Source organism: Macrosteles quadrilineatus, unplaced genomic scaffold, assembly GCF_028750875.1.
Source record: "Macrosteles quadrilineatus isolate MER2022 unplaced genomic scaffold, UCM_ALF_1.0 Scaffold_9__3_contigs__length_116548681, whole genome shotgun sequence".
NCBI classification, from domain to species: Eukaryota; Metazoa; Arthropoda; class Insecta; order Hemiptera; family Cicadellidae; genus Macrosteles; species Macrosteles quadrilineatus.
Window position 1 is genome coordinate 111,287,965 of NW_026542602.1, and position 26,502 is coordinate 111,314,466.

General features: G+C 35.4%; 2 protein-coding genes across 3 annotated transcripts in view; both read left to right on the forward strand.

The window, feature by feature from the left end:
* Positions 1-4,988, forward strand: part of LOC129004175 (dorsal-ventral patterning protein Sog-like) — a 44,460-nt gene extending 39,472 nt beyond the window's left edge. The window contains exons 12-15 of the mRNA XM_054432632.1: positions 134-407; positions 784-914; positions 1,400-1,699; positions 2,947-4,988. Coding sequence (XP_054288607.1) covers positions 134-407; positions 784-914; positions 1,400-1,699; positions 2,947-2,985 — 744 coding nt within the window. The 3' untranslated portion in view covers positions 2,986-4,988. The remainder of the gene's footprint in view (positions 1-133; positions 408-783; positions 915-1,399; positions 1,700-2,946) is intronic.
* Positions 4,989-11,644: 6,656 nt separating this feature from the next.
* LOC129003995 (2-oxoglutarate and iron-dependent oxygenase domain-containing protein 3-like) lies at positions 11,645-26,001 on the forward strand. 2 transcript variants are annotated; one of them, XM_054432363.1, is made up of 6 exons: positions 11,645-11,952; positions 13,482-13,699; positions 18,925-19,159; positions 19,654-19,807; positions 20,437-20,563; positions 22,627-26,001. In XM_054432363.1, the coding sequence occupies exons 1-6, from the start codon at positions 11,849-11,851 to the stop codon at positions 22,770-22,772; spliced, it is 984 nt and encodes a 327-aa protein (XP_054288338.1). In that variant the 5' UTR covers positions 11,645-11,848; the 3' UTR covers positions 22,773-26,001. The 2 variants fall into 2 exon arrangements, with proteins under 2 accessions (XP_054288338.1, XP_054288337.1); XM_054432362.1 differs by having other exon boundaries at positions 11,647-11,952; positions 13,479-13,699.
* Positions 26,002-26,502: the final 501 nt, after the last annotated feature.

A 26,502-nucleotide genomic window follows, 5' to 3' on the forward strand; every position in this document is an offset into this window, starting at 1 on the left:
TTTATTTATTTTCAAAAATATTGACAATGCCAATTATTTTCCTAGCTATGCTAAAACATTATTGTGACAGTAATGTACTATTTTACTACGTCGTGAGTGTTCAGAGAATCTATAATGTACAAATTGCCATTAGGTCTCCATTCCTCCGGCTTGTCTACCACATTACTCTGACAACAATGTTCCGCCCGTCAGCAACATAAACAGTGATGCCAACCTACCAGAGCAAACTAGCTGCTTTCACAGCGACAGTTTCCACGACGAGGGCGCCCAGTGGGTCAGCCGCTCCGAGCCTTGTACCATGTGTAACTGCCACCACGGTAGAGTGAAATGTGACCCTGTGGTCTGCCCGACGCTGCCGTGTACCAACCCCACACTACGGAATGGCCAGTGTTGTCCTACATGTGACAGTGAGTAGACATTCCCCAGATGTAATTGTTTTGTGACATTTTTTTAGCTGAGGTAAATTATTTTGCTCTAGTCATTCCATCTTTAATTACCCTCTTCCCTCTGGCCGACAATGACTTGTTGAATGAATTGACCACCTCATTACTTAAATTTACAAAAAATGTACATTGATAAATAGATTGTTAAGTTTTCTCAAAGCAAAGAGTTATAGATGGTCTTGGCAAAAGAATAGTGAAACTTAATCAGTAAGAAAAAGATCATCAACTTCATTCTACAGCTTAAAATATGCTGCTAAGTGGCTTTGCTGTCTCAATTAATAATAATGATAGCAAATGAAATGGTAATACAGATAACTGACACGGCTATGTTTGTTTCTAGACTCAACGTTTGACTCAAGTAACATCTCGCAAGGGTGTTATCTTGCAGGACAGCTGCACGCCCCAGGTAGTTCCTGGCATCCCTACCTTCCACCCGCGGGCTTCGACACCTGCGCAGTGTGCCATTGCAATGTGAGTAGCACCTTAACAATGTTAGTGAGAAATGGCTCAAAACATCAACATGAATTTAAATTAAAATCTTAATATCAATCACAAAGGCTGTGCCTAGGAAGTTCTCAATTCATCTGAATGATCTGCATTGTATAATAGAGATATATATGGATTGCTTAGTGGATATAGTGCTCATCTTTAGGAAGAAAGTTGACTGTATGATCCTAAAGATTTGTTTCAGTATTAATGTAACTTGTGCAACTCATTTATAAGCCGACAGAAAAACATTTGTTAAAAATCAGTAGTTTTCATTCATTTAGGTTTTCAAAAAATCTGTGTTATAAATCCATTAGTAATAAAATTATTTAGTTTGCTAACATAATATTCTACATCCCAAACAAATTAAGGTTAAAATTAAAAGCTTGTTTTATTGGCAACCAACAAAAAAGGCCCTTCCTGAGCAAACTCCAGAGGATTTTCCATTCATACTAACTTTTTGTCCCCAGAGCTCATCACTGACAGTCAGATGCATGAGAACAGTCTGTCCACCCCTAGACTGCGACGAGACAGTCGCGCTACGTCGCGTCGGCTGCTGTAAAACATGTCCTACGCCCTCCCCTGTCACAGTCCCACGTGACCCTGCGTACCTGGGAGACCAGCAGAGCTCCATCACCAGGTCCAAGGCAGATGTACTAGCAGCGGGTGGCTGCACCTACCCCGTGGGCCGACTGTTTGAGAACGGAGAAGAATGGCATCCAAGAGTTTTCTCCCACGGGGAAGTCAAATCTGTCAAGTGCCGTTGTAAAGTAAGTTTCAAAGTGATTGTATTCCTGCATATCTGACAGCTATCTTCTTTCTGCCTTTGCACATTTGGCTCGTGGGCAGTCCCTATTCTTGTTTGTTGTTACTAATGTGTTTTTACTAGCAACTAGAATCACGCACAGGTAAAAGCCTACGTAATAATTTTTATTTTTATATTCTAATTCGGCTACGGTACTGTATCACTATGCAATAAAGATTGTTTTGATTTGATTTGAAGATATATTGTGAGAATACTATAACATCATTATTTATAAATTAAAATTAATACTATTCTTTGAAGGTTTTGTGGTTAAACCACTGACTTTTGATACTAAAGTAGACGTTCCATACTTTGTGATCAATATAGACCATCTGTATCTAATTGCTGCTCAGATAGAACATGTTAGCATTTGTAGATTGTGCTACTGTCTTGAATCTATTTGCTACATTAGTTTTTTTTTTTTTTTTTTTTAAATTGACTTTGACAGTTATACAATACAAAACCTACTCCAAGACAACACACCAAAAGTTCATGACACAATTACTATAATATACTTACACCCTTTTTTCAGAGACTCAATCTTACCCAGACAACACTCGGCAAAAGTATCTCTTTAACCAGACAATTTCCACATCAGTTTAACCGGACTGGATCGGTAGGAAGTAGGCAGTAATGAAACTAACTTCTTTCGTAGAAAAGATTTGGGAGCAGTGATCACGTATCTAAATACAACAATCTCCTAATTTTAAGTAAATATTTCCAAGGGTTGGTTATCGAGTGATTCAGGAGACGTTGATTTAGCCAGAAAACCTGGTAACCGGACTGGCCTCCAGAGCAGAATAAGTCCGGAAAGAGGGAGTCCATTGTAGAAGAATATGAATATAGGTAGAATTGTTAGGAGATATAATGCTATGGCAGTATTTGTACCACGGCACTTCATAAGAAGTGATAAAAGCATTTATACATCATTCTGAAGAATCCCTCTCGAAGGAGCAAAACATAAATCATTGTGTTTTGAACTTTATGTGTGCTATCAATGGCCTGGAACTATTTTCTTGGGTAATTTAGTTTTGTAAAAGTACCTTATTCCTTAATTTATTTTATTCCTAAGACATTAATTATTGTCATTCTTTATGACAATAACATTCATTACGTTCAACATTGGTTGAACATATTTTCGTACATTTCTCAAGTGCACAATTTCTGTTTCCATACATATCCAGTGGTATTTAATAATTTTTGTACTCGCAGGACGGTGTGGTAAAATGTGAGCGACGGAGACATCATTGAACCTACGATCTGATCGTCACTGTTTCTCGCTTGCCATCGCTCCGTGTGATGTTACCTACGCTCGGCTCCGACCCGACGGTCCCTTTGAACTTATGTATTCGAACAATGGCTGCTACAGCTTATCTATAGATATGTAATAACACCTAGCAATAAATTATTGTAATTATAGAAATAGGACGTATAAGACTGATGTTATTAACTATGTAAGTTATTCGTACTCTATGTCTACTTAGTGCTAATTGTGTCAATTTGCCATGGTCTGTCATTATTTTTGTCTAAATGTTCTAATAGATTAAGATTATCGATAAGAAAACAATAATTAAAATTTCTTTAGTATTTGTGTACAGTAAATCCGCCCTTGAAATTTTAAATTAATTTTTTAGCTAGTTTTAACTACCATTATTCAGAATTGGAATAATTATGAATTTTTACAAACTAGCTTTTTGCTTAGCCTACTGCTTTTACAAATAATTTACCGATTATTATGTTTTCAGAAATAAAGCTATTTATTTTACTTCCGCCCCAGGTATGTACACAGATACAGCAAAGAAAAGTTCCTAGCGCACATGAATTTTATGAAAGTGGAGTCCAAAATTTACCGTAATCATTCCCCTCCACTGCGACTTTTATGAGTATTTTTTCACCTTAAGCAACCAATAAATTTATTTTTCTGAACCCTTACTGTACATAAACGGTATACTTTCGCATTAACAAGTCCTGTATTTATTAAGATTGTATGTATGTCTTGTGCTATAATGTAAATAATTATGTTGAGTATTCGTCGTCTTGTGAGTAGAGCTAACTCGAGGAATATATTATGTTTAGTTACCAGATTTTGTTAAGGAAAAGGACTTATCAAATAAATTATGAAGTGCCTTTCAATGGAGATTGCCAAATTAATAAAGTTTCATATCATAGACATATCAAAGTACTTTCTATAATAGTAGTTTGCATCACTAGAACCGAAAGTGGCTCTTTTTAGTACGCAATCGTGTTTTACAAGTGAGGCGCAGCCAAGCTTGGAAATACGATTAAGCACGAAAAAGACACTTTCGCTCTGTATGATGAACAACTATTTTCATCATACTCTGGAAATAACCTTCTAATCGTTAAAATGGTCTAATCGTCTAAACCACATAATTTGAGGATAGACAAAGCCGTCATCAATGTTTACATTTCTGTTGTTTGTAAACATAACTTAAAGTATCTTTTGATTAGCAGCGTTTCCAAAATGTACTAATACAATTTTAAGGTTAGAAAACCGAACAATTTACCATAGATATTTTTGATTTGTTTCCTAATTTAAGTTACCTGTAAACGATGATTTTGCGGACAATTTAGAGAACTAAAAACAGCTGTTTTCCTTTGAATATATGACAAGTAAATTATTATTATCTGGTAGTATGTAACGTCATAGATAAAACATACCTACTCCCGTTTACGTTGTTAAATTATTACAATGTTCCAGTGAAATCAACTTTGAAAATTTAACAAGACAAAATTTTGAAAATAACTTATGTCATATTTTGACTTTTCTGTTAAAATGATGCCATGTGTATGATTATAGTTGTAAAGAATTAAAAAAAAAAAACTCCAATCACAATTAACAGTAAGTTTCTTTTCGTGGTTTTTCTTGATATGCTGAGTTTTGAGCATTTTAAAACACCCAAATTATCCTCATTTACCCTCATTGTTGTTGAGTTAATCCTCATTATACTCTAACTGAATACTTTTTTTTTAATTTATTGCACAAACTTTTAAGCAAAAGAAGAAAATCGTTTGGTAAACTATCAATATTTTAGACAATACCGGTAGTAGATTTTTTTATGAATACCTACCTAGGTATTTCAGCACTCTACTGAACAAATGGCATGATTCAATTAGGTTTTAAAGGTTTTGAGATTTTAATGAAAGGTGTGTATTCATACAAATACAAATTGTAAACCATGTGTGAATACTACTTGATGGGTAATTCCTTGTCCAGTATTAATGACTGTAAGATTTGTGAGATGTGTTCTTTTTGTAATGAACTTTGTTAAAAATAAACAGTAACAAAAATAATTTGGTAATTTGTTTTATACTCTTTTGTAGTTTTTAGCGAATTTCCCTATAGGGAAGTAGCTATTACCGTAGGTCTCATGGTAACACTTAGGCCCGGGACCGATTTACTTTTTCATTTTGATGTCCCCAGAGGCCAAAAACACCATTCGTTCAAATTTTTATATATGTATATATATATATATATATATATATATATATATGTGTCCGTGAACACGATAACTTGAGTAATTTTTATCCGATTTTGATGAAATTTGGTTTAAAGGTGTAAGGCAGGATAAACTTGAATGAGTTCGCGATCCAGCATGATCGGACCATGGGAACAGGGTTTTATGGGGGGTTTTATGGGGTAAAAATTGGTTTTTCTCACTTTTGACCCTCAAAACACAAAATTTCCCAATTTTCCTCTAAACCTTCTTAAAGAGCTTAAAAAAACAAACAATTCAGTATATCAAAAAGTTTTTTTACGGTTATTGGTTACGGAGAAAACTAAAAAATTGGTCAATTTAAAATTCCCATGTTATTCTTATGGAGAATATTATAAAATGTTGTAGTTTGCTTGTTTATGGATATCTTTTGATCAAACTTGGCAAATATATTCATTTTATACTAAGCAATAATTATTTTACTTAAAACACACACTTTATTAGTTTCCTTGTAGCAGCAAACCTAGGTACTCGTTAAACCTAATGTTATTTAAATAGATCAATTGAAAATTAATTCAGCCAAATGGAAATTCGCTAAGACAGCAGGTTTGCTGCGGCGGGGGTATTCCATTTTAGCAAACCATGATGGTCCTCTTCTATGTTTTTATTTGTCTAAAACATAAAAGTTTAATGGCAGTTTTTATAACTTTTACCATTAAACATTTAAGATAACTTTTTAGCGAATTTCCCTATAGCTAATTTCAAATGTAGCTATTACTGTAGGTAACACGGTAAGACCTTAGCCCCGGGACCGATTTACTTTTTCATTTTGATGTCCCCAGAGGCCAAAAACACCATTCGTTCAAATGTTTATATATATATATACGTCCGTGAACGCGATAACTTGAGTAATTTTGGTCCGATTTTCTCTTTAGACCTTTTTAAAGAGCTTAAAAAAACAAATAATTTAGTATATAAAAGTATTTTAGTTTGTTTATTAGTAACAGAGAAAATTTAAAAAAAATTAAATTTAAAATTCCCATGTTATTCTTATTGAGAATATTGTCAAATGTTGTAGTTTGCTTGTTTATGGATATATTTTGATCAAACTTGGCAAATTTATTTATTTTGTACTAAGCTATCAATATTTTACTCAAAAACACACTTTATTAGTTTCCTTGTAGCATCAAACCTAGGTACTCGTTAAACCTAATGTTATTAAAATATAGTTAACTGAAAATCAATTCAGACAAATGGAAATTCGCTTAGTCGGCAGGTTTGCTGCGGCGGGGTTATTTTTAAATTTAATTAGACTAACTAAACTACTGTATTTTGTACTTGTATAGAAAAGATTGTTATTTCCTTAAGGACATTTCCCCCCTGCATTTTAATTATTTCTATGGATCCCTTTTAAAGATCCAGTGTTGCCAAAAAAACTTTCTTAATAAAGGTTTAAATATGAATTGTAATCTAATAGCAGATCCTTCAGTTGAATGTTTAACCACAGTCATAGGCTGTAAACAAGAGACTGACAAAACAGTTTATGAAAATGGATTTAAATAGTCTACTTTTATGATGATTGCACCCTGATTGAGGTAGGTAAATCACTCTTCAGTTTTTATGGTATAGATCAAGATATGAAAAGTAATAAAGGATAGTGGATTATTATTTTTGACTTGGAATTTAGTTTTGAACACTATTAAAATGTGTAAACCAAATAGGTCCCCTTATTTCAATTTATTCCTTTTAACTACAATGTTTTTATTAGATTCCCACCAGTGGAGTATACAGGGAGTATACCCCCTCCTCCCCCCCCCCCCCCCAAATCATTTTTATATCAGGGATGTGTTGTTTATTGAGACCAATTCTCCAAACCAACGATACTTGGACATTGGTAAATTATCGGTGTTGAGAATCGGTTGTCAAAAGTAGATTTCGATACCGATACCAAATACTTTTGCGACAATCGTAAAATTACTGCGCGCAAGATTACGATGTTGTCTGCACTGCCGCAGGAGATGATCAGAATACTGCCGCGAGCGAGGAAGACTATGATGATGTTTCCGTTCCGGGGGGGATATTATTTTGCCATTACCGTGGAAGACAATGACAATGTCTTCATGGACGCGGGAAAATGCCTATCAACATTTTTTCGTGATGGGGGAGACGATTATGATGTCTACATGATCGCGAGAAATTATCAGAATTTTGCTGCAATCGTGAAAGACTAGGATAATTTCCACATGACCGTGGGGGGCTGTAGATATTCTTCATTTTTCCATGTTCGCGGGAGGCTTCGATAACATTTTCGAGACCTCCGGAGATGATGATGGTTAATGTCTGCACGGCTGCAGTAAATGATAGGAATTTTGCGGTGATCACGAAAGACGTAACGATAATGTCCACGTGACCGCGGGAGTTGATCAGAATTTTGCCGTGATCGCGGAAGACTATGATGATGTTTCCGTTCTGAGAGGGATATTCATTCATTATTATGCCCTGACCGTGGGAGACATTGACGATGTCTTCATGGACGTGTAAAATGATCAAATGTTTTTGTGATTGGGGGAGATGATTATGATGTCCACACTACCGCCAAGACGACCAGTGATAGTGATGTCCACATGGCTGTAGGAGATGAACAGACAAATTTTGCCACAATTGCGGATGATTACGATAATTTCCACATGACCATAGGGGTTAGAGATTTCGTGATTTTCCACGATCTTGGGAGACATCGATAACGTTTTCGTGACCCACTGGAAATGATGATGGTAATTCCATTACTGAGGAAGATATTCAGGATTTTGCAGTGATCCCAGAATACGACAAAGCACCACTGCGGAAGATGATATTGCTCATATTATTTCTGAACAGTTAAAGGTAACTTAGTACATTTATTCTCTGCATTAGAGCCTTTAGAGGTGTTTTAAACCTCATTTTAGAACCTTTGCCAAAATTTCCTGGAGTTTTGACCCCTCCCCCTCCCCGAAACGATATCCTGGCTATGCCACTGATTTCCACAAAAACTAGAAGAGCTAAACCTATTCCACCTCCGACTGGATTAAATTATGATATAAAAATTAGCCTAATACCTGAACAGAATAAGGCTTCACTAAAGAATTACCAACATGTTAAGACAAGAGTTAAGCATTTACAAACCGTCAATAAATAAACAAAATAAATAACATGTGATTAAAAATGTATAACGAAGATTGATAAAAAATTATGATTAAACCACGATCACGGGAGATATCGACAAAGTCTATCTACGACCTTAAAGATGTTCACGATTTCTCCCAACAACGTAGTAAGGTAACAGTAACGTTCACGATTTCGCCGCAGAAGACGATCCGTGATGATCTCCGAATTAATGCCAGATGTTCACTTTTCGCCGCGAACTGAACTACAGTATACAATACAAAAACTTAGGCCTACTACCGTACTTCGCTGTGAACAATCGCGAAAGATTACCTCGATTTCGTTGCTACCGCGCGAACCGCGGCAGACGAAGCAGACGATGACAGTTAATCCAAACGCAAGACGTACCGGTATACACAATATTTCGTCGTGATTGCAGGAGAGTAGTTGTCCGCGATCGCGAGCCGCGAGTGTCGATGATTATTTCAACGCAATCCCAAAAGACGCTCACGATTTCATCGCGACCGGAGGACATTTCGTTCATTTTCAATTTCTTTTCTTATTCAAGAGTTTCTAGATTATTGGACCGTCGTAAACAAAGGATCAAGTTAGTTTGATTTGGAACAAAACCACGCACACGTAGTATTAAATCCCCTAAAGGGCTCTAGCCGTATCAAACAGAAGTGGACTTCTTACCCCATTGTAAATTTTGAAGCTCGTTTTTCGTGTCTAGTCCATGTACGTCGACGCACTGATTGCTAGTGTGAACGAAATTTTGTTTATATTATTTTAGCGTTATTTACATGATTTGTGCTTTACTGTTTGGTTATATGGCTCGGAGACTAGTTATTTATAGTGGAATAGATAATCAGTGGCAACGTCGCATCCTCTACCTCTTCAAAGGCCAGTCCTATTCTGTAATCTATTATAGATTACAGAATAGGACTGGCCTTTGAAGAGGTAGAGGATGCGACGTTGCCACTTCGTTCTTGGTCTGTGAGCTGACTTTCACCAATCTTTCACCTAGAGCCCGGCACCCCCCTCTATCGTTCCAGTTGTAGGGTAGTTCAGTTTAACACTACAAATTAATAATGTATTTGTTCTTGGTGGTATTGGTTAGTATTTTTATATTTTTATCATAAGGAACACAAAATTCATCCCATACATTATATATTATGGTTTGATTATTTGCTACACGATTGTCTTTAAAATGGCTCAAACAGCCACCAGATGCAGTTGTTGAAAAATAAACATAAGATTAATAAATTTAACAGTAAATTTATATGACCAAACAATTTGTATAGCAGTTCTAAAAATCTTTTAAAATACTGCTCAGCTTATTGTTTGATACATGAAACAAAATTAACATGAAAATGAAGAGGATCCAATCTACCATATTAATTATTCATTTGATATGGGAACGCCACCTATGAGAGTATTTTAACCTAAATATGAGTGTAGAATGGATTGAGATGCCTTTTGTAGCTTTGTTTCTGGCCTGTTTCGAATTATAAACACACTTTAAAGGGGTCTGACTTAGGGGAGGTACGAATGAGGCATTAGTTCAAAATTCCTCCGTGAACAGCGCTGTAGTAGAGAGTACTTTGGCAAAGAAGGTTTACTAATCGCAAAAATAGTTCTGTTCATAAAATAAAATTATAAATGCCTCAAATTCAATTTTATTATTTTTTAATTATAAAATTTAACTATCATAACCTAACCGAACTAACCAAACTTGCTGATAATGAAATAATATAACAAAAGTTTATTAATAGAAAAAATAATTCTGTTTATTAAATAAAACTAGAAATTGCTCTACTAAAATTTTATAATGACTTAATAATAAAATTAAACCGTCATAACCGAACCAAACCAACCAAACTTGCTGATAATAAAAAATCTTGGACAAAAAGTTAATGCCACGAGCGGGATTTGAACCCAGGACCTTCAGCATATCAGCACGGCAAGCTACCCATTAGACCACCAAGGCCGATGACTACTGACCGTTTTGTTACGGTGATGGCGTTCCCTCAGCTAATAAGAAGCCCACAGCTGTCATCGTAGCCTCTTCTATACCTCCCCTGAGTAAATACCCACTTTAAGGCAATTTCTTGACCAAACAAGAGGATATGCTCGACACGCACAGGTCGGCTGTCGGGCAAAGACTGAGTGCGTGGCACAACTTGGCAACAGTGGACAGTTTTCTGAAACCTTATTGGATACCGCTTGCCCTCACCCCACCCGACTCAAACTGGTTCCGGTACTATTCTGTAATCTATTCCACTATAATTGTTTTTGAGTAGATAGTTTTATCATAGATAAAACCATAGATAAAACATACTAAAACATACTCCCTTAGTAGATTTCTCATCCTTATGGAACAGCTGAAGACAATTTTATTGTTAGTTCTGTACGGTTTATGTAGAGGTCGTGTTTTGTTTACAATTTGTTTCCCTTTATTACAGCCATTTAAAACCTCGTTTAACCAAATAATACGATCTAATCATAAACAATAACTTGTCCCCTAGTTATATAACCAAACAGTAAAGCACAAATCAAGAAATTAACACTAAAATAATAGAAACAAAGTTTCGTCGACACTAACGCCTTTGTGTCACGTACATGAACTAGGCACGAAAAACGTGCTTCAAAATTTACAATGGGATGAGAAGTCTACTTGTGTTGGTTAGTCTATGGTTTTGTTTGGTTAAACGAGGTTTTAAATTACTCAAATAACGAGAAACAAATTGTAAACAAAACACAATAACCTCTACAGTGCAACGTACAGAACTAACAATAAAATTGGCATCAGCTGTTCCAAAAGTAGGTATTTTAAGCCGAGTATGAATTGAATGGAGATGAGTGTAGGATGAGTGGCACGATCTTTTAGTCTTGTTAGTGACTAAGGCCAACTTATTCCTTAGACACAGCTGTTAATTAATAACCCATACATCGTAATCAGAATTCAGAATTGGTACGTTAATGTAAACAAACATAAACTAATTTTAATAATTAATTAATTGCCGACTTTAATGTTAGCTGAAACAGTTTCAATTACATCGAGCTGTAGTTTTGTATTAATGACTTATATGTGCTGAAGACTCACTTTTAAAATATAAAAATAAAATAGACGAATTACATAAGTCACCATATGTCCAATCAATATAATTAATTGGTTACATGATCATAGTATGTGATCATTATTATGATAGATTTTGTTTAACTTTTTTGTTTTCCAGCCTGGAAATTGTTCTTGTCAAATTTTGTTGTTGTTCAGCTGACTGTTAGTTAGTTGATGTTTCATTTTCGTTGTTTACGTTTCGTCAGATTATTGGTTAGTTTGATCGTCTGCAGTGCTGTCAATATTGTGTGTGTAAACAATTGCTGAACTGGAGCAAAAAAAGCTTAACTAATCTTCCTATTTGACAGAAGCACTTATAAAATTAGTACCGGTTCTCGTGAATACTCAGTGAGCTATTAAATAACTATATTTTAACATAAAAACCCATACGACTATAATGGGGAAATCTGAACTAAAAGAAAAACCTGTCAGACGAAGAGGAAACCTAAACCAAAAAGCTCAACAAATTGAGAAAAAAGAGGAAAAGAATGAAGAGGATACGTAAGTTAAGACATTTTTTTACTGGCCTAGGTTTAAGTTACTAAGTGATAATTGTATATTAAGTTAAGCCTAGATTTATTAACATTGATGAACACTGACATATTCTTGTACGTTTGAACATTTGATTTCACCTAATAATTTTAATTTTCGTAAAAAATAATGGTAGCCTATAAGTTAACTTTAATTGGAAATCTGCCTTCTACAGGAACAGTGAACAGGTTGGATTACCCGAGGAGCTTATTAAATTCCCAAATTAAATGCCTAATTGACATTTATTCATAACACGTGGTCGCAGAAGATGTGGACAACGTCCCCGCTGCAGAAGACGTTTCATATTTTGCCATGATTGTGGGGAATGGTGATTATGTTTCCGTTATGGCAGGAGACGCTCAATATTTTCCCAAAATCACAGAAGATGACTATGATGTTTCCTTTAGGTACCGCAGAAGATATCCAGGAGTTTGCCATGTTTGCAGATGCAAATGTAGTCTCTGTGAACGGGACACAATGATGATCTTTCCTGCAGGATATATTTTACTTCATATATATCTTACTGCAGGATATATTTTAAAGTGTTTGCCACAATCGCATATAGACCCCTAACTATGAGAAAGTTTCCGTAAGTTAGTTGCTGGAGACAATGGTGATGTCCCTGCCGGTTCGAGAGATGTTTGATATTTGCCACCATCCCCGAAGACGATGATGATGTCCATAGTGAGGATGTTATTTATGGTTTTTGCCACGATCAGATCAAAGAAGAAGATGATGATTTTTTCTGTGACTGGGGGATACGTCTAGGATTTTCCCACAATAGCGGAAGACTATGGTAATGTTCATATCACCATGGGTAATATTTAATATTTGGCCTCAATCGTGGAGGACGACGATAAATGATTCTGTGATTTTAGAAAACGATGATGATATTTTATAGATTGTGATAGATAAACATAATTTTTGCCGCGATTGCAAAAGGCGGTGATGATCTCCACGAGACCATCGAAAATAGTCACAATATTACCGCAATTAGCATTGTCACAGATAGGCGATGGCACAGTCGTATTAAGCGAGGAGTCATACCTACCTATTTCTAATTAGGCCATAGAAGATAAAGCTAAAACTTGCACAAGTGTGTACAAATAATTCTGGCAATAAATAGATGGCTCTATAGAACAATAGGCCTATACCTATGCCTACACTGAATCTTTCTAGCAAAATTGTGTTTTTCTACTGTGGGTATTGTCAAATGAAATGTAGTTAGCTGTAGCTATTTGGCAAATGTCAATTGTTTATGTTAAACTCATAGTTTGAAGTGAATGTGTGTGGATGCGTATGTTTAGGGATGAAGATTATCACTTTAGTTTTTAGTTATTATTTTGTTAATAATTTTATAAAGTGTTATAAAACCGTATTGTTTAGTTTAAATTTAGTATAAGAGGTTGACTGAAAAAAAGGACCATGTGGACCTAATATTTGCCTCAATAAAAAAGTATTTTCATTTCATTTCATAGTGTTGTTATATGTTTCAGAAGTAAGCCCCCTGGGCTAAAGTTTGGACCTATGCCAACTTTTCAAAACCAAAGAGTGTTCACTAGAGGAGTAATGATATTGGCAACGCTGGCAATTGTATATTTCACTTCTAAAAGTCATAAAGAAACAATTTTAGCATCACAGAAAGAATTAATTCAGGGCAGAGGTCAAAATTTCCCCTGTTCTGCTGATTACTCCGAAGAGTTGACCGAATTTCCAGGTGAGAGTCTGTATATGTATATAAACAAAAAGATGTTCATTGGCTTGCTAAAAAATTATGACTAAGCTTAGCTGTAGGAAAAAACACAATGTTTTACCTTGAACAGGGCCGGATTTAGCATTTTTGCGCCCCTAGGCCCAAATAATTTTCCGCCCCCTAGTCTGGTCACAGTTACTTTCCTTCAAACCTTTATTAAAAACTATATCATGCCCATAGGCCGAAGTTAATTGCTTGAATACCACTCCTCGTTGGAATCATTGCAAGTTTTTTTTTTTTAGAATTGACTTGTTTAGCCTTAACAAAATACCGTCTTAAACACTTTTAGCAATTTTATGCTTTTTTAAATAATTGCTCATGTTTGTGGCCGTGGGGGTGGGACTGAAACAAAACAACTGAACCCAACCGAGCATTCCTGCAAAAAAACATGGCCATTGGTTCCAATTATTCCAGGCCCAAAAACATGAACTCTATAAAGTACGTGACACCATAGATTAAACATGCGTACTCCTTTAGTAGATTTGTCATCATTTTGGATTAGCTGAAAACAATTCTTGTTATTTAAGAAGTATGTTTATCTATGTTTAAATCAAGTTTATCCTAAATAAAACAATCTAATCATCAACAATAGGTCGTCTCCTGTTTACCCTACAAGAAATTAAAACACACATCATAGAACTAACCCTAAAATAATAGAAACAAAATTTACGTTAAACTAACATTCAGTGTCACCAACATGAACTACACATGGAAAAATTTTGAATTAACAATGTTATGAGAAGTCGACTTGAGTTATATTTAATCCATGGTCGTACTGCATCTAGGTTATATTTCCAAAGCAAAACAGAGCAATATTCCGGCCAACCGTACCGATCCTTAGGCCTGAGGAGAAAATGACAGCATTAATGGTGCTTTGGTGGGTATTGAATTTTTCTAAAATTGAATGCAAACTGAGATTAATATTTTTTCGTTAATTTTAAAGGTAAATAATTCATTGTTGTTTTAATATTCAACAAAACTTATGATATAGGCCTATTTTAACTCGATCCTGCAGATAGTTGTAAACTAATCAAAAGATTAGTTAATAAATAACTTTTGTTTTGTGATTTGAGGTTTGTAACAATGTCATGTCTTGCACGCATGCACCCCTTATCACTCTGATCAGTAGTGCCGAGCCCGACCCAGCATAGTGGCAGTGCAGTGGCAATACGATGCGTACCCCTTGGGCGCTCGTCAACGTCAACATCCCTACAGCCTACTCCCGTATAACCAATGTTCGTTACCAATTTTGTAACGAAATTGATGCGTAATTCTGAAAATATAGTTTAAATTTCATAACAATTATTTCTTCTTATGAACTTCAGAATCACAATGCTTTAGAGGTTTTTTTATCAACTATGACTATTTATTTTTATTTTTAGATAGCCTAGGTATAAAAAAATTACTCTTGGCCGTGCACCCTCTGGGACCTTGCGCCCATAGGCCCGGGCCTATTGGGAAATCCGGCCCTGACCTTGAAAACGATTTAACATCTACAATATAATTCTTAGGTTAAAGCTATTCAAACTGAGGCAAAAATTTTTAATTGTCTCTGACAAGTCAGAATTGAATCAATCTTGTAAAAAGCAGTAAAAGAACTTCTAGGCTGTAAGATATTTTCCTTGTTAGCCTATTATAGTTATTTCTTAAATTTGAAAATATTTTTGTAAGACTTATTATGTTACTAGCAGAGTGTCCTTCGTACGGGGTTGGAATATAAATATAAAAATGCTTATTGCAGTTATACTCAAGCTTTGCGTTTGCAATAAGGGAGGACACAGTTTGATAAAATTTGCTTTTTTAAATTTACAGTATTCTATAGTATTACACATCTACCATAGCCATAATGTTCTACCACTTCACCTAAACAATAGAGAAAAATAAATTATCAACAATTCGCAAAATATCACAAATTATTCATGAAATGAAAAACTTAAACATAACTGTAAACAATTCTACTTTGACAGTTCTCATTGTGAATAACAGTTTTTTGTTGCTGCTTAGTTCAAATTAGCTGTTTTCATAAACGCAAAAAAATATAGTGCTGCACCCTGTTGGTAAATCTTATTGAGCGGAGCGAGCAAAGCTCTTATACGTCGACTTTTATGCATTTCGTAATACGCAAACTCCTCCTAAACGGCTGAATCAATCGTTTTCAAATTTAGCATGGTGATAAAGACCATATCGGTGAGTGCCAACATCTATATGGCGTTAAAAAAGTCTCTTAGGAATCCGCCCCACTGGGTCTCAAAGTTTCAATGTAATTCTTATGGAAGCAGTATTTGACACATAAACAAAGACATATGATCAGCTGTTGACTTTTGAATGCAGTAGATAAATAAATAGCTGATAGCATTCTTCCACTGATATTAGAACATAAACGGTGATATGGATCATAAATATAATCAAATGACGACACTAGCTTGAGGTCCGTGACGTAGGAAGTGGTGAAGGAAGTAATAAAGGTGAATAGTCTGGAGTGTGGAAACTGTTTAAGACGATTAGATTTAGGTAGGTATCTGAATTCCTAAAATTCTATGGGAAGGGAGGAAAACGGGTCCGTGACGTAGGAAGTGGTGAAGGAAGTAGTCAAGGCCGAGCTGCCCGGAGTGTGGGAGCTGTTTATGACGATTAGATTAAGGTATCTGCATTCCTAAAATTCTATGGGAAGGGAGGAAAACGGGTCCGCGACGTAGGAAGTGGTGAAGGAAGTAGTCAAGGCGAGCTGTCCGGAGTGTGGGAACTGTTTATGACAATTAGATTAAGGTATCTGCAATCCTAAAATGCTATTGGAAGGGAAGGAAACAGGTCCGTGACGTAGGAAGTGGTGAAGGAAGTAGTAAAGGCGAGCTGTTCGGGGTATGGGATCTGTTTATGACCATTAGATTAAGGTATTTGCAATCCTAAAATGCTATGGGAAGGGAGGAAAACAGGCCCGCAACGTAGGAAGTGGTGAAGGAAATAGTCAAGGCGAGCTGTCCGGAGTGTGGAAACTGTTTATGACTATTAGATTAAGGTATCTACAATCCTAAAATGCTATAGGACGGGAGGAAAACAGGTCCGCGATGTACGAAGTGGTGAAGGAAGTAGTCAAGGCGAGCTGTCCGGAGTGTGGGATCTGTTTATGACCAATAGATTAAGGTATTTGCATTCCAATAATGCTAAGAGAAGGGAGGTAAACAGGTCCGTGACGTGGGAAGTGATGAAGGAATCAGTAAAGAAGAGTTTTTGGGTGTGTGGGAACTGTTTAAGACGATTCGATTAAGGTATCTGCAATCCAATAATGCTAAGGTAAGGGAGGTAAACAGGTCCGTGACGTAGGAAGAGATGAAGGAAGTAGTAAAGGCGAGTTTTTCGGAGTGTGGGAACTGTTTATGACAATTAGATTAAGGTATCTTGGTATCTACAATCTTAAAATTCTATGGGAAGAGAGGGAAACAGGTCTGCGACGTAAGAAGAGGTGAAGGAAGTAGTAAGGTGATCAGTGTGGAGTTTGGGAACTGGAAACCGTTTGTAGCAGTTAGAATAATGTATCTGCAATGCTGAAATGCTATGAGAAGGGATGGAAGCATGCCCACGACATAGAAAATGGTGAAAGGAGTAGTAAAGGCTAGCAGTGCGGAGTGTGGGCAATGTTTGTGGCAATTAGATTAACGTATCTAAAATACTAAAATGCTATGGAAAGTGATGAAAACAGGTCCACGATGTAGGAAGTGGCTTAGGAAGTAGTAAAGTATGAACATATTGTGAGAACCGTCTGTGGCAGTTAGATTAATGTATCTTCAATCCTAAAATGCTATGAGAAGGGAAGGAAACAGGCCCCACGACGTAGGAAGTGGTGAAGGAAGTAGTAAAGGCTGGCAGTGCAGAGTGAGGGAACCGTTTGGGCAGTTAGATACATGTATCTAATACTTCAATGCTATGTGAAGGGAAGGAAAAAAGTCTATGACGTAGGAAATGGTGAAGGAAGTAGTAAGGCTTGCAGTGCAGAGTGTGGGAACTGTCTTTGGCAATTACATTAATGTATCTGCAATCCTAAAATGCTATGGGAAGAGAGGGAAACAGGTCCACGACGTAGGGGGTGGTGAAGGAAGTAGTAAAGGTGGGCAGTGTTGAGTGTGGGAATGGATAATGTATCTGCAATTCTAAAATGCTATGGGAAGAGACTGTAGACTGCAGGTTAAAATGATTATGAAGCACGAATCGTGACATATTTCGATACGTATTCAATAGTGTACAATAGAAATTTACATCTGAGTTGACAACAGCTAAGTTTTACTCCATAGAGGCTAAAAACGAATTTATTCCCTAAAGAGTAAAAAGGCTTCTTTAGACCCGCAACGCATGCATCAATGACGACTGTTTTTACTGCAGTATGACAAAAACAATATAATATGAACCCTTGATGACTCCGCTAAATTTTGTGGATGCATCTGCGAACGCCACCTAGTAACTTTTTAATGCTTTTCCATATCATAGAACCAACTTTTTTAGTTGAAACAGCTGACTAAATTCTTTAATTCCCTTTAAATATGAATACTCATAAGGTTAACATGGGGAATTACAGAGCCACTGGGGCGGAGCCCGAAAGGATTTTTGAGATAAGAATATGCCTATATGTTAATCGGGAATGTAAGCTATCATCGTGCCAAATTTCAGCCCAATCCGTCCAGTGGTTTATGCGTGATTGAACTTCAAACACACAAACAAACAAACAAACAAACAAACACACAAACTTTCACATTTATAATATTAGTAAGATAAGATAAGATAACTGACTCATATTTCTAGACGTAGGCCTACCCTCAAAAAGTTTTGGGCGATGATTATTTTGAAGTGAGGCTTTAATCCGGTTTTTTTGTGTATGTCCTATGTTGTTTAGAAGTCTAGAAGGTCAGTTGCGGAAATATCATCGTTGTCTCCCCTGAAACTTATCGTTGTCTAAGTGAATGTGTGAAGTTTTCAATTACACAATCTTCGCAGACGAGTCCTGTAATTTAGATTAAATCATGATAGTAAAAGCATGGCTCGATTTTAAATTTCTGACTGCATTCGAGCTTGTAGAGAGGCGGGGTTTGTAAATTTAGCCGCTCACACACCTCTATGTTTAGCTTTAAGCTATCACAAGAAGTCTGTTATGTCGATGCCAGATATAAGGGGTTCTACTGTAGACTAACTCTATGTCCTAGGTTGTGTACCTGAGAGATGTGGAAGGCATGTGTCCGATCGTCTGGTGACAGCCGCAGAAGCTGAACAGCTGTTAGATATTGGACGTCGGGGCCTAGCGCGAGGTAGTCCAGCAGGCGGCGCAACAATACTGGACTTGCACTCTGGTGCATTGTCATACGGAAGAAACTTCATCAATGTGTACACTCTTAACGACACTGAGCAACTTTTTTCAGTCAAGGACTTTGCTATTTATAGGTACAGTTTCATTCCGGATCAAGTTTATTATTATCCCTTATTTAACTAATCAGGAAGATAAAAATGGAACTACAGAACTATATGCACAAATGGCTTTTACTTAAACAACTCCAACCTTGTATTTATTAATCAAAATATTTACAGTATATATGCCGTTAGTTTGTTTTGAAATTGAATATCCTAATCCCCCTGATGGCACTACCAATGTAAGCTTGTTTGTTGGACTCAAACTCCATTCTGCAACTTCTTCCAAATTTAACTACTGTATAGCCTATTGAAACCAAAGAAAGAGTTTATTAGTTCTTCCACGATAATGAAGCTCCTTTCCCGAGGGAAAATATAGGCTATGGTTTAAATGTGTTGTGTTATCTTTAGCATTTGACCTGAACTGTTTTCTAATGTATACACAGTTTGTGAGAGATTATAGTACACAAATCTAGAAGTAGTAATGTAATTTGTTTGGTAGTAGTAATGAAGAAGTGGGTGTTTGACAGGGTGGTGAGGACTAAGATTCAACATGCTGTGGCTCATCAGTTTGGGATATCAGCTGATTCATTGTATCTGACTCATCCAACCTTCTTCTCACAGCTGACTGACTTGCCTCCTGTCACCATCCATGACGAGTACTGGCATCCCCACGTTGACAAGGTGATGTAAAATTTGTGTGCTCTGTTTTTTTTTTCATAACAAAGTTAGTGAAATTGATTCACAAGTTGATAGAGTTAACTTAAATCATATAAGAATTACAGTTCGGCCAAAACTTCTGTGCGCGTGGACGGTTCGCTACTAGCCAAATTAAAACATACAGGCACTGGCTATTGGCAGTGCTGGGGGTAGGGGCGAGTGAGTAGCAAACACAAATGTTTTCACAAAAGTATCCCGCCAACCCCCTCACCAAGACCTAACCAGATCTGGTCGCGCACACAGAAACTTTGGCCGAACTGTACTAGTTGATCTGCCCATGTTTTCCTAAAGTGTGAGAATACAGAAGAGAATGATGCGGCTTTTTAAAACCACATAAGAAACACTTGCACACACTTACAGGGATCATAGAGGCAAAGCTCGATCAAAATATAATTCATGATTAACACAGTCAAATGCTTTTGACAAGTCACAGAAAATACCTTTTGTTACTGTGTGACTTATCCCTTGTCACTAAATATGTCCAGTTTTACATTGGGAAGAAGGAGCAGTATGCCATACAAAAACATGAATTAACATATTCTTTTCTTAAAGTGACTATTGTAATATTAATAGAAAACCATTTGGTTTTGCAGGACACTTATGATGCTTTCCATTACACGTCTCTTCTGTACCTCAACAACTACCAACAGGACTTCAAAGGTGGTCGGTTCATATTCTTAGAAGCTGACAATTCCACTGTGGTTGTAGAACCAAGGAAAGGTAAGGTCAAACAAAATGTGATCAGGGTTTGGATCGTTATCTTACATAGTATACAAGAGGTTAAGTTACCTTGATTCTGTCCAAGTAATCCTTAAGTCGTCATTAGTGCGACCGGTTTCGATGCCTATGGCATCATTGTCAAGCTGAACTTAAAAATCGCTCCTAGGAGGTTGTCAGAAAAACACGTAACACTTAACACGTACACAAACAAAAACCGATAAAATTCATGGCCACACAACTAATTTACAACACCATTGGTGTGGCCATGCATTTTATCGTTTTTTGTTTGTGTACGTGTTATGCGTTACGTGTTTTTCAAGACTCATGACAACCTCCTAGGAGCGATTTTTACGTTCAGCTTGACAATGATGCCATAGACATCGAAACCGGTCGCACTAATGACGACTTAAGGATTACTTGGACAGAATCAAGGTAACTTAACCTCTTGTATACACTCATGAAGTAATCCGGAAGGCAATACACAAGATGAAGGATCTTACATAGATGCAAAATATGCCACAGAATCCCAAAAGAAAGCAATTAAATTAATTAGCCTATTAAATTATTTGAGACAGTGACACACTCTTAGGACTAGAGGCTAGAGTGTATCGAAGAGCGTAGCTAAGCGGCCTTTAGATCATACATGTACGTAAGTGCATCAAAAAATAGTAGAGCGTAGCGGGTACCCGAACAAAAACCTTAGCCGCTCAGCTCCGATATTCTACCCCGATTTCTTTACCTTGAGGGTTTGGTTGAGGGTTGAGCAGCTGTGGCCAAACTGACTTTAAAATGAAGTTTTATTTTCTCAGTTTGTGAACGCTGCCCTGTTTGGGACAAGGAATAATTTTACTACAATATTTGAAATTATATTGTGTAATTCTTGTTTTTTTTTTTGAGTGACATATTTAATATACAATTTATCCTGTAGGTTATAGAGTGTTTTTTTTTACTTTTTTGTACAATTATTAGAAGTTCATATAAATATATCATGCAATTTTTATTATTTGAAATATGTAGGTAGTTTTTCAATGAATGGACACTTTGCTGTGTACAGTTAAAAGTAGTGTGTGGTTAAAAGTAGAAACTATGTTCAGAACTCAGTGAAAATATTGCCAACTCACTAATAACATGCTATTAATCAGTCAAACCAGGTGTACAAACAGTTTTTCCTATCTAATGGCATGGTGTTTGGGAATAAGTTCAAAAGTTTTAAAACACCATTAGATATATTCGTGTTTTTATAAAAATGTATAACAAGCAGTTATCTTATGAATTTTTGAGTATTTATTTAAACTACACCTTCTATTACCTTGAGACTTTTATTTTATTTTTAAGCATTTATTTACATGCAATTGGCATAGTCAAGAACAATAAATAGCCTACATGTGATTGAAAACTTAAACATAACAAGTAAAAACATTAGTAAAAAGCTAGGGTCTTCAGGACCAGACCCTTTTACAGGTTGGATGGGAAATGTTGACCTTGGGTTGCTTTAGAACATAATGATTTAAAAAAATACCAATTGTCATATTACAACGAGTTCATAAAATATCTTCCGCGATCGTGGTAAAACCACGAAGGTCTCCTACGATCGCGGCAAAGTCAATAACATCTCCTGCGGTCTGGGCAAGATCTAGACCATTTACTGAGGTCTCGATAGAATTCAAAAAATTATTTCTATCCTCGACCAATCCATGGGGCCCTTAAAAGCAAAAACATGTGGCTAAATATGTGCATGCAGAACAAAGATCAGAAAGCAATCAATCCTCGAAACAGACTAAGAAGAAATGTTGGAAAAAACAAATATTTCACAGAGCAGAGTTAAAAAACATAAAAATAAGTTCCTTTTTGGAATTTTATAAACATCATCCATTAAAAACTTGGCTGAATGTGGTTAATGCGCCTTCTGCTAACCTGCCCATTGTCCATCCCGATTTGATAATGCAAGCCTTATTTCCTTCTTACATTTCCAAATGTCCACTTAACAACTCCATATTAATTTACTACTATCCTCGGTTTCCAATAGGTTGACTCACAATTAATTCTCCTATTCTGATTGACAGGCCGAGTGTCCATGTTCACCTCCGGGAAGGAGAACCTTCACCACATTGAGCCGGTGACCTCGGGTGAACGGTTCGCCCTCACTGTCTCATTCACCTGTGATAAGGATTTCGCCATCAGTGATCCCTCTCTCCCCACCACCAGTTGATAACTGTGATAACCTGTGCACTTTCAACTGTTAGTGTAGTATTTAGTGTTTACTTTGTTGTTAATCATAAGACTGAAGTTTGATGAGTCGAGATAATCTCCTAAAACACCCTCACCACTTTTATTCAGCACAGTATTATTAGTTTAATTGGTCAGGAATATGTTGGATGTAGAACATAAGGCAAATCTATGTGACTGATTTAGGAGCCAAAATTAAAATATGCAGTATAACAAATTTGCAGTGTTAAATGGTTCAGAAACATAATCTTTCGACTTTTAAATTAATTGAAACATAATGTTATGCTGCCCTAATTATATAATAATACCATTGACTTTATATCTACACAGAGATGTAGATATATAGGTGTAGATATAAAGTTAATGATAATACCTATAATACTTGTTCAAACCAATAATATTAAAAATAATTTGTTTACCAAAAATATATTTACTATGTTTAATTTTTTTTTTAGAGGTTGGCTGTGTCTTTTAACCTTACAATTGCCTGTCCAAATGGACCTCAAAGGTCTGTAGAGTTTGTGTGTTTCTTCGTGAAGCCTGGGTGTGAGGGGCTGTAGTGGCAAGTGGGGAGCCGAGCGCGAGAGGGGAAGTTGACGTCTTCGTCCTATTCGGCTACTAGTCTGACAAAAGACATTTTTCGGAGTTCGGACCATGGTGCAGATGCGGTTCAGGTTGCTTCCACGAGTTGTGTGATCATATTAATGTAGGCTAATTAAGGTTTCCATAACAAAAATGAGTATTTTCAATAAATATCTAATTTTTTACCTCATTAAGAGGAATATGAAAATGTTTATGAACAGAGGATAGACTATTTTATTAAATCTTTATATTAAAACTTAGAGTAGGCTATTTTTAATACTTCAAAAATTACTCTTTATTCTTTATTGAGCCAAAGATTTTTCGTGAGCAAAAACAAGTAGGCCTACAAATAATGCAATACTATTAAACAAAACTATGGCTTAAACATACAAGAAAAAATTGTATTTTCACACCACTGTAAACTTAAAAATAAAAAAATTAAGTGTTAAGATAATCAAACTGGCATCCCAAATGTTTTTGAAAAAGATTGTATCCGCGATGGTGCTAGGACAGGGTGAGAGCGCAGACTGATTTTCGGCGTACCCCCACCCCTACAAAACCGGTCCAGAGCCACTCTAACCACCTACCCCCAGGCTTCACCAGGAAACGTATAAGCTCTAAACAAAGAGCATAACAAAAAGTTTTATTTTTTATTTTAGGCCTACAAAATTGCAGTAATATCCAAAGAAAATAATATACTTTTTGTGTTTTTTAAACGTTTTATGCACTTGCTTGTTTTGTTTTATAAAATAAAATGTTCTTGTTAGTGGGTTGTTAGTAGCAAACATGAAAAAAGTACTTATACATTCCTCTACTTCTGTTTGCCTCAAAGATTCATATGTTTTTACTATTTATTGCTTAGTAGACCATCATAAATGCAAGTTCCATTTCCAACTTGATGTTAAGTATGTAGACGTAATAGTCAATGACTGTACTTAATTAGTTAGTACCGATAGGTAAGCGAAAATGTACAGTAAACCCTTATTAATTGGTATTACTTTGGTTCCTTGTGTCCTATGATAGAATAAAATAAAATAATTTTTTGTAATGTAATTTTTCTGAAGACGAAACGTGGGAAATTACACCACCTAACGATAAACGAAGATAAAAACCCCCCTACACATTTAGCTGGTTACATTTATATGAAAAAGGATGTTCTCAAGACCAATCTCACTCATACTTTTGCCAATTAACTTGTCAGCATGTATCTTAGATAAGCAGTGGGATGGGAACAACCTATGATACCTCATGGGGGAATGACAAAAGTTGCAACAACCTTTGGGGGTTGTACCATTTTGTTTGGAGTTAAAAGACCATAATATTTTTAATTTTTATCAGAGGCGCATGACTGACAAAGATTAATGACTTTTTTTTAAATCTGGTGTCAAATGGCTATAGAGATTAAGCCAAGATTGTATTGATGAAGGTTTTACTGTACTTTTTTTCTTGTTACCAAGTCAAATCGGGTAAGTGTAGTACCTATATAAATAATTGGTTGGTCCAGCATTCTGATGGTTTATGTTATTTTACATTAACTAGTCCATAAACTTTCATAATATATCAGTAAAGGCTTTAGTAATTTAAAAACCGTATTTAAAAAATGTTTTACCAATCAACTTTTGATAAATGTATAAGTTTTTTTCAAAAATATTTTACCAATACTCAGAGGGGTTTTATTTTACGATAAAACCCATAAAAATATAAACATAAAGAAAAATTATTTTACACAGTTTTATCTTTAATGATTATTGCTATGTACAAAAAAATTAAGTCTCACAGACTGAAGACACTAAATGTGTGATAATTTTCAAGACACCACTCTAGGGTTAAAGTTTCTACATTAGCTATTTAAAACTGATGTCATTCAACTGTTTAATTTGGTATTCATAATTAAAATATTGTACAGTACTCATGTATTACATTTAGTGTTTGAGTATCTATATTTCAAAATTTTAACTTGGATATAAAATAATGGAAATAAACTCTCAAAGAAACTAATTTGCGTTTTAAAATTATCAATCAATATTAAATAATGGCAATATTAATATATTATATATATATTAATTAATTTATGGTCTTCATTTAGCTCATAAATCAAATATTTGTCAACTTCAGTTAATAGGAAATCAGAAATTGTGCTGCCGTATTTTACAACTTGTGTTTTAAACAAGAGCCAGAAAAAATACAGAGAATTAATTATATAGACTAAAACCTAGGCTCTTGTTACATCCTTTAGAAATTGTTTTAATGTTATCAACACAAAACAATGATTTTTTAAATCTTGTAAACATAACTTAATGCTCAAATTTCAGTTGTAAAAATTTTTACTCTATTATTTAATGCATGAACAGATTTAAACAAAGTAAAAATGGTTTTAGACTTTCATCAGCTCTTTTCATAATGATAACATATAATGATTTGTACAAAATTTTCAAGCCAAACTAAAAAAAGATTTCTTACTTTTACGAAACCCCTGAGTACAGATGGACGATTTTGCTTTCATCATTTGATCTAATTGACAAATTTTATAAAATCTGTAAGTATCCTAAATGTTAAACTAATATATTCATTAAAAACTATACACTGTCTTTTAAATACTTACCAATGGTATGTAAACAATAGATAAAATAAAAAGGTCTTTTGTTGTGTTTAAAATTTGTTTTCTTTGTTAACCTTAATCCCTAGACATGTCAAGAGTTTAAGTAACAAAAAACTGTTCTATATTTGGGGTTTATTTTCCATTAATACGCCTTTTTACATACAGTAGTTTTACTGTAGGCCTATAAGAAATGTTGTTACCAAAAATAAATACCCCCACCGCCATTATCCAGACTAAGTTAATTTCAATTGGCGTGATTGGATTTTAACTAAAATATTTAAAGTTAATTATTAATAAAGAAGTCATATTTATTCCCTGTGTAAAAATGTAGGAGAAGACTGCAAATGTTAGAAGCATCAGACAAACCGTCTTTAAGTACAGTACAAAAACCTAAAATTTGATTCAATTATGAATTGCCATAGAGGGTTTTAATTTTCATTTTGAGTTGTGTACTGGTTAAAAATCCCAAATAAACGCATTAACTTTTGTTAGATACTGGGCTTGGAACTACTGTATGAGCAAACTCAGCAAA

Bases quoted from the DNA above. Each gene is read 5' to 3' on its own strand.
- LOC129003995 (XM_054432362.1), top strand. From the start codon at position 11,849: ATGGGGAAATCTGAACTAAAAGAAAAACCTGTCAGACGAAGAGGAAAC. The intron at 19,160-19,653 runs GTACAGTTTCAT...GGTGTTTGACAG, and splicing joins AAGGACTTTGCTATTTATAG to GGTGGTGAGGACTAAGATTC. The intron at 20,564-22,626 runs GTAAGGTCAAAC...TCTGATTGACAG, and splicing joins GGTTGTAGAACCAAGGAAAG to GCCGAGTGTCCATGTTCACC.